The sequence below is a fragment of the Cynoglossus semilaevis genome, chromosome 14, assembly GCF_000523025.1.
Source record: "Cynoglossus semilaevis isolate Cse_v1.0 chromosome 14, Cse_v1.0, whole genome shotgun sequence".
In the NCBI taxonomy this organism is placed as follows: domain Eukaryota; kingdom Metazoa; phylum Chordata; class Actinopteri; order Pleuronectiformes; family Cynoglossidae; genus Cynoglossus; species Cynoglossus semilaevis.
Window position 1 is genome coordinate 10,843,527 of NC_024320.1, and position 9,054 is coordinate 10,852,580.

The window sequence follows — 9,054 nt, forward strand, 5'->3', positions numbered from 1 at the left end:
TGCCCCCCCAACACAAACGCACACAACGCACAGTCCACTCCTTCCTGCTCACGTTGCTAGGCAACACACCCAGGCATCCCTGCCTCTTGGGAATCTGATTGGCTGCTGCTGGATAAGCCAGGCCTTCTGTGATGGGTATTTCTGGGAAGCAAGGCAGTTTGGGGAAACACAAGCTGAGGGAACCTGTTTAATAATGATGTCTCTATCGATAAGACCGCAAAGTCTGGAAGATACAACATCTTAGTAGAAGTGGCCTTTTTTCCTAAGATCCTTTTTTTTAGTCTGAATCATTTCTTTTGCTTTACTCAAAAACAGTTTTATAAAATCCAAAACACTGTGTGAAATAACACTAGGTGATTGAGAACCTACACAGCCGAAAACAAATGATCCTATTTTGCTGTAAATGTTTGGTAACATTTAACATTTTTAGATAATTTTACATTTCTGACCAATGTACACACTTTTAATTTATCTGCTGATTTTCAGTTGTTTAAGCTAATTTAGTTAAAGCAGCCGTTCAGCTCATTCATAACAATTTCTTTTAGCTAAGCTGAGATGTATTGGCCATCAAACATTTTGCTACATGTAGCCAAAAGTTGGCTGATTAAGGTTAGACAGGGTATTGCTTCTTGACCACTATTTTGATAATACTTCATTTGTTTGAACATTTTTTTCATTTTGGGTAATTTTGCATTTTGTTTCTGGTTGTTACTATCTGGATTGATAGTATGTCTGGACTATCCTCTCTGTTAGCCTTTAGCTGTTATATTTTAATGTCAAATGTTTGCTAAGTATACTGACATTTTAGCTTTTATCAGGAATTTCCTTTGACTTTATTTAAACTTGTGTCAGAGCTGGTGTAAGGTATTTCACTCCCTTTAGACTTTTGTATCACTGTTAGGCTAGCTTAAAGAAACAACTCATTTATTTACATTTTTGCTGGAATTCTGCCCAAACTTCTCTTTGGAAGAAAATGTTAGGCATTAAAAAGGAAAGAAAATAGTCACCATGAAACCTAACAAGATTTCATCCTTCCAAAATTCACAATTTCGGAAAGAAAACCTTGAAATGTACCTTTAACCGAGGCTCATACATTCTACATACATTATTGATTTTTTTTTCTTCTCTCCGTGACCAGATCGTGCCACGCAGTATACAGCTGGTGTAGAATAGACAATGGCACCAAACCACCATTGTCCCCGTCAGTCTTCAGTGTCATCACAGAGCAGTGGATCTATTGATTGTGTTTCCTTTTGATAATCACATTAAACACAGGAGGTCTGTCTCCAAGGAGCTGCAGCCACTGGAGCGGAGCTGGTCAGTGTGTCAGAACTGTCTGTACCCAGCAAAAAAAGCCACTGGTCCAGATGGGATGTTACTGATGCAGGTGACATCTCATGGGCTGGACGCAGCTGGCACATTTTGGTCTATACTGGCCATTTTGCCACAAGAATGGCCTAATTATCAACACCAACACCCTCCACTCTTCCTTTCACTTATTTTCTGCTTTGATTCCTCCGCCCAGTTCTTCCTGCCTGGTGCTGGTCTTCTTTACCTCCAGGCAGACTACAGACCACCATTTGTGTTGTGATTTCTGATGTTTTAATGTTGTGTGGAATCATTTGTTTAAGAAATAGAATCATTTAAAACTTTTCTCCTGCAAACAATTTTCTCAGATCGTCTTTCAACCATTTGGAGGCTAACTTGCAAGCTGTTTTTGCTTTGTTGTAATTTAAGCTACTGTTAAGCTACTGCAGACAAACTTTTTAGCTAATGCTATAGCTAACCCCTAGAAATCCTTGTCGATTTGCATGAAATGTTGCCTTTACAGTGCTAATTTACAAATTATATTCTATTTTTGTTTTGTAGTTTTTTTGGCAACATATTTTTAAACGTTCACCAAAATTTTAGATACGGCTAGCTTTCCTGCAACAATCTCCTCAGTTTATTTGTATGTTGTTTATGTATGAATTTCCCGACTTTGAGTTTTTTTGGTTTGTTTGGTTTTGTTTCCCGACTTTGAGTTTTTTTGGTTTGATTTTTAATTATTATTATTATTGAGGATCTTTTGTTTTGTCAAGGCTTATTTTAAAAACTTTATAGAGAAATACTTCCAATATTGAAATGTTAGCAGTAAGCTAAATGTTAGCTTACTGCTTTCTTTCTTTATTATTTTCACGTGTGGGATTATCTTCGGTTATCACTGGTTTACACTGAACCCTGATTGTCTTGAATTGCACCATCGTTGATGACACACAGCTAATTTTGCCAAAGTTTAAGCTAACTGCTCATTTACATTCAGTAGATGTATATTTTTGCTCTTTGTAGACTGACTGTTAGTTATCGTTTGGCTGCTTTTGATATTCTTCCCTTTATCAGCTACATTTTAGCGATCTACTTCCACTATTAGTTTTCTTGCTGTTAACTGTTAGCGGATATGTCCTAAGATAATCACGTTGGACCTTAATACATTGCAGTTGTTGAATTGTTTCAGCTTATACCCTGTTTTTACTGTGTGTTTTGGCTAAATGTCAATTCATATAAATCCATATTTTGACCGGTCATTGTTTTTCACAGGTGAGAAACCGTATAAGTGCTCATGGGAGGGCTGTGAGTGGCGATTCGCCCGGAGTGACGAGCTGACGAGGCACTACCGCAAACACACTGGCGCCAAGCCTTTTAAGTGCAACCACTGTGACAGGTCTGTCAAAACACACGTCTCCTTCCTCCTTTCGTCTCTCCTGCTATATTTTCTCCTCTTTCTTCCTTTTTTTTCACCGTCATTTGAAGTGTTTCCACTTTCACAGTGGGTTATGTTTTTCCTATTGTGTTTTGTACACAGTAGGGCTCGGTGCTGTGGAAAGGCACCTACCAGATGCTGGTAACACATTCAAATGTCTTTGATACTGACCCAGTTTGAAAGTGTGTTGGCAGTTTTACTAATGCACACCCTTTTATAACACACACACACACACACACACACAGGAGCCAACCTGCTCAGTCTTTTCAATGAGAATCCCAGGGATGCTCCCTTCTGCTCTGTACCCAGACAGGACCCAGTGCAGCATATTAATAGTGAGTCTTTTACACATGGCGATGCATGGCCCTGATTTGGAAGCTGCTCTCACATGGAGACAGAGGTGTAGACCTTGTTAGCACCACCACATTTTACTGGTGTGGAATTCTAATTTGTACTCGTGTGCCTTTGGTGGAACTCAGACAACTTGAAAGTCTTTTCTAGGATAAAAAGGACAGTTTGAAGGATGCTGTTGATATGCTAATACCAGGGTTTTTATTTCAATCTGGAGATAACATTAATACATTATAATATGATTGATTAAATCAGCCAAGGGTCCATAGTGCCCCAAACTCTAGTGGTGATGGGTGATACCAGAAGACGCAGCCCAAAGGCCTCTGTGTGGTCAGTTATCCTGAAAGATGTTGAAGACACACATGTGCTTTTTTCATTAATTAATTACTATCAATAATTTATGAGAGTAATCAATGTTCAATCTATACTCGTGTGTGTATTGATACTCCCCTCACTAGTACACAGTTGTTTCTCTTCTGCCAAGTGAGCTGGCCTCAATGGTCACCCTGTGTTGACAGATATGTCACAGAAGCCTTCAGTTTTAAAATCCAGTAATGAGATTCAATCATTTCCCAGAATTTTGAGTTATAAATATATATTCCAAAATGCAAAAAGCTATCGACCAAATTGTTGATGGTCATGGTTCTGGTGAACTTAACTGTAACTTTTAGCTAATTCACGTACCGTATTTTCCGAACTGTAAATCGCACCTTTTTTCATCCTTTGGCTGAGTTTTTATAATTATATTCAGGTGTGACTTACTGTATATATTAACAATATAATTTTACAGGCTTGTGTACAAGTATCAGCTGTCCTTGTAAGTCACTTTTTTTCATTCTTTGGCTGGTGCGACTTATACTCCAGAGTAACTTATAGTCCAGAACATACGGTGTGTGCATATCTTCTTCCAGGAAAGTTCTTGGTGCTAATAAAAAGTGTACTGTAGCGTATCGAGTGACTTTCACTTCAACTTATTTGATTAAAAAAAGAACAGCCTTAAGTTGCTGCACTCTCCCATCAGCCTTGTCTATATGGGCTTTATTAAAGCACTCTTTCTTAGATTTGCCAACTCCTTTATTGTTCAGTCTGTGTGACCTCCCATGTCACAGTCAGCAACCTCAGAAGCAGAAATAGCCTCTGAATCTCAGACAGAGGTGTGGAGGTTCATCTTCTTTGTCATGTTGAAGAGCCCACTCTGCCCTGCTTCTTAATTAGTCGCCCCGGCTTCAGTTTCATTATAAAGCGCCACGAAATGTCAATTTGCCGCGGCCCCTCAAGCGCGCATCCACTGATGAAACCATCGAGCATTCAGATGGCACTGTCTCACTATGAAAAAGATCAGCTCCACACCAGACACAAAAATCTTTCTCTCACTTTTAATTACATACTAGTGTGTATGTGTGTGTGTGTTTGTGTGAGACGTTCCTCACTGACACCTCTGGGATCTCTAAGCAATATCATCTGCAGGAGCCAGTGCAGTATTTAAAGGCAACACACCCCAGGTGAAAGTGTGGTTCAAAAGGTCATTTTCATGGCGTTACATGGAAACTCAAAAAAAACAAAAAAAAAAAACATACATATTGCTCCTTATTTGTAACAAATAAAAGTACCTGTAGCAAGAGTCTCAGAATGACAACTAAAATGTCTAATACACTTGAATTAACACTGTAAATCTGCCTGATATGTTTTATGTGTTGGCCATTCTGTTATTATTGAGATATAAATGCAGTTCTTAAAATGTTCTAGTAAATGTTCTAGTTCTCCTTCTAGCGGCTTCCGTTTTATAGTCGATCAGTCAATTTAATCAAGTGTTATTTGTATCATGGGAATCGTCCAATAAACTGCAGGACAAGTAGCTGTTTTATTTGTTTTTTTCAACATATTACTGCCCGTCCTAAAACCTAAATCAATATTTTAATAAAATTTGTGAATTTTTAAAATGATCCCATTTAGAGGGATGAAAATGAATAATAATAATAATAAAAAACAGATTAAAAGTCATTTCCAAACCAAACTTAAAACCTGGAGATGAGGATAATGAATGCAGGGGTCTTATTACATTCTTCCCTTTAAAATACATTTCAATGTGGTATTTACGTAACACGCTGTTGTAACAAAACAATACCTGCAACACTACATAAAGCAGTGAGCATCAACTGGTGGCCTGTGGGCCAAAATCAGGCCCAACTAACCATCCAATCAGTCCTGCGACAGGATTCCGTGCTCCGACAAATATAATTGGTGATAATATAAGGGGATGAAGTACTTGGATGTTGTTCCTTTCGTTTACACTGTAAACAATGCAATACGGACACTAAAAGTGAACTGATCTTGAACCAGACTTTGGTTCATTATGACCGGACACAAAGAAATCCCTCTTCACCTCAGGTACTTTACCATGGTCTGTGGGTGTGTGTGTCTGTGTGTGTGTGTGTGTGTGTGTGTGTGTTTGATCATCATCAGGTCTCAGATGGTCAGACTGTAAATACAGTATTTCTCTCTCCTTGATTTTCCTCCTCCTATCTTACCCTGCAGGCACATCCCTTATTCAGGTCCTCCTCTGTCATGTGTCAAAAGATGCGAAACCCCTCTGGCCTAAAACACACACGCACCCTGCTGAGATGAAGGAAGAGGGGACGACAGTGGTGGAAGATGAGGCACAGGGTGTGAGGGGGGGGTGGAGGGGGAGGAGACAGACCCTACGATGTGCCAGCTGGTGTCGTGCCCGCAAGTCGTGACTCATACTTTACCATCTGTCTCACGGAGCGCACACTCATTTACACACATAAACACACACAATAACCTCGCCACATTTCCTGGGCTAACTATTGATCGAGAATGCATTTGCACACACACACACACACACACACACACAGCTGCAGGTGTGACAGTAAGACTGATGACTCGTGGCTCATCACTGTGTAACTTGCCGTCTTGGCCAAACACTGATTCATGTTGTCATCTGAGACAGTTGTTTCTGTCAGTCTCTGGGTTTTTGTCCAGACTGTTTATGTTTCCTCCAAATATATTTGGCCTTTTAATAATTTATGAGCTCTCCAAAGTGTTCATTTTGATTTTGTTTGGGACACAAAGGTCCGCCAATGCGCTGCCGACAAGTCTGATGTTAGCTAACAAGAGTCAAGTAAATACTGTAAAAAACAAAAGTGCAACAAGTCACATTTGCACCACGTCCAAGAGTCTACAAAGGAAGAAAAAAAAATTAAGATTTCTTGTCTCTTGGTTGAAGAATCCAGTTTGAGTTTCTTTCTTTCATGATGTTATTCAGGTTTGAATCTGCTACAATAATTACATCAGGCTTCCATGCCTTAGAATGTGTCTTAATGTTTGAGGTGTTTTATTCAGACACTTGTGACATTACAGTAGTGTCCTCTGTCTTAGAACATTTTGACTGAATCATTTAACCAATTTTTTTTTCAATGTAAAATGTGTACAATTTAAAATAAAACAACAACACTATGCTCAAAAATGCACTTTTTTGATCAAACACCTGGGGGAGAAAACGCAAGTTCAAAGACATGATGATACACATCAGTAAAATAGAAATGAAGCCTATATAACCATGTATTTTTCACATTCATTCTGAGAGCATGTGTCTTTGTAGAAGCTTTTTCCAGAAGAAACCAAGAGCACAACTCTCAGGACTTGAGCTGTAATACGTCTCCAAATAGCATCCAACAAAGACACTGTTGATCCAGAAAAGGATCTGAGACAGCGTGTGTCCTCTCAGTGGCCGCACCTCTATGTAGCATGCATGTGGGACAAAAAGCACCAGCTGAAAGGGTTTGTGTCAATCAATGGTTGTGAAAGTCTCGTGTAAAAACAGGCCACTTTGCTTTAAGAGCAATTTTTCTTTCTCACTGTGCCGCCACGCCTCATCAATTCTACGAGCTGGTTTTTATATGAGGGGCTCTGCTACATCTAATTTAGCGATCGTTTTGCAGCACATGTTTTGTGTGCAGCTTTCGGTTTCCTCCCCAACCTCCCCCTCCTCCTCTCACAGCGTTTCAACAGATCAATCTGAGAGCTCTCTACTTATTCATGGCGCAGCTGAAGTCATTAGAAGAGCTGCTGAAAATGCTGATTATGAATTAGTTACACATATACTAATTGCGTGTGCATTAGTGGCTCGGCGCTCACTAGCTAACAGCAACATTTTGCTCAATCGACAAAACAAACTCCTCTCCTCCCAGCATTGGCGACAAGCTAACAAGCTGTTCTATGTTCCTCTGCTCTTTTGGTTGCAGGTGTTTCTCACGGTCCGATCACTTGGCGCTGCACATGAAGAGGCACATCTGAGGAATTTGAGGGAGGTCAGCGGGAGTGGAGGAGTGAAAGAAGCAGGATGGAGGTGGAGTGGAAGAGTAAAAAGGACAGAAACATACCAACATGGATGTGACCAAGGCAGCAGCGTGGACTCAAAAGACATCCAATTTGGCCGTTGCGGACACGTGTGCAGGCAAATATGTGCTCAACCAGCTGGTCCAGATTTCACTACGATCCATCGGCACCTTACAATGTACCTGAAAATCACCGATTGTCCCTGAGCTGCGATGCATCCACACAGCAGTGATCCACATGCCAGTGAGGCCATGGATGCCTTATGTACTGATGCACAGTGACAACTAACCTTCACACGACGTGTTTGTATATTAAAAGATTCCAATGCTAGCTTAGTGGAATACCCTCACACAGTTACCATCCATACACCTTCGAAGGGTTATTCTCATCATTATAATTATAATGATAACATTTGACAGATTTTTTTTCTCACCTCTGCCAACTGGAGCTGCTTCAGTTGGCAGATGATTCCACAAAGAATGGTGTGGTTGGAGCACATGTTTTGAACAGGATTAAAAGAAGGGAGTCTGATGTGAATACTGATGGGGTTCATGCCAGGGCCTGACCTTACTAATGAGCACCATCCTGTAACAGATACTACTGGATAAGTCTTTCTAATCCTGACTATGAGAGACTGATTCCCCTCCTAAAACGTTTGAAACTGAGCATCTCTACGTCTGCTTGATGCCTCCGTAGGGTGCTTTTTCCCCCTATTGTCGGAAACTGTTGCACAATTGACTCTTTACAAACTTTTTTTTTTTGCTTAAGAAAAGGCCATACTGTCTTGAACTGGGATACAATTTGGAAGTCGCTGGACCCTGACATTCGTTCACACGGCCCACGGACAGCAGGCGGCCAAATGCACAAGTCAGAGCTGACTGCCATAGCACACAGGATGACGTCACAATGAACGTACTGTGAAGGGCCATATTGTTTCTAAGAAAACAGTCTCTGATTGGTTCAGGAAGGAAACCATTGAAAAGACATTGAAGAACTCATTGGAAATGGACAGAAAAAAATTAAATTAAAATAAAGTAAACACAAGGGACTACAGCAGATGCTTAACATGATCTCTTTAGCCTTTAAGAGGGATTGGCATCTGGTCAGCCAGTGAGTTTGAGGAAGATCTTCTCTTTTCGCACCATCCATGTAGAACAACATCAGAATTTAGCAGCTCTTTTCAGAGAAAAGCCACATTTAACACCTCCACCTAACCCAGCCCTATGCATATCTGAAAACATTCCGGCTGATTTCCGCTCCACACATACGGATTTGCACCTGCTGCAGATGCAAAAACCTTATAGGACAACTCAGAAGTTCAATCAATCCGGTGACTCCTCTCTGAGCAAATCAAGGTGAATGTATCTGTCTGTGACATGTTGCTGGGCTGTGTTCCCCTTTTTCCCACATTTGGTTGAGTTCAGAGCTGGTTAAAATGGGAATTGTTTATTTTCACCAGTGGGTGGTTGGCATCGGGCTGGTGGGGCTGGATTAGCAATAGAACGAGACAAAGGGACACATGACTGCACTAGGGGTTGCACGACTTGAGATTTTTTAAAGTCAACAAGTTACTCTGGAGTTTGAACCCAGAACATTCTGCATGA

At 40.5% G+C, this 9,054-nt stretch overlaps 1 protein-coding gene across 2 annotated transcripts in view; it reads left to right on the plus strand.

Moving 5' to 3' along the window:
• The window catches only part of LOC103389558 (Krueppel-like factor 7), a 39,193-nt gene extending 30,197 nt beyond the window's left edge, over nt 1-8,996 (plus strand). The window contains exons 3-4 of one of the 2 annotated variants that reach the window (XM_008325010.3): nt 2,578-2,701; nt 7,357-8,996. In XM_008325010.3, the coding sequence (XP_008323232.1) occupies nt 2,578-2,701; nt 7,357-7,408 (176 nt within the window). In that variant the 3' untranslated portion in view covers nt 7,409-8,996. Of the gene's footprint in view, nt 1-2,577; nt 2,967-7,356 lie in introns of those variants that run through there. The other variant, XM_025062664.1, reaches the window with a different exon arrangement.
• Nucleotides 8,997-9,054: the final 58 nt, after the last annotated feature.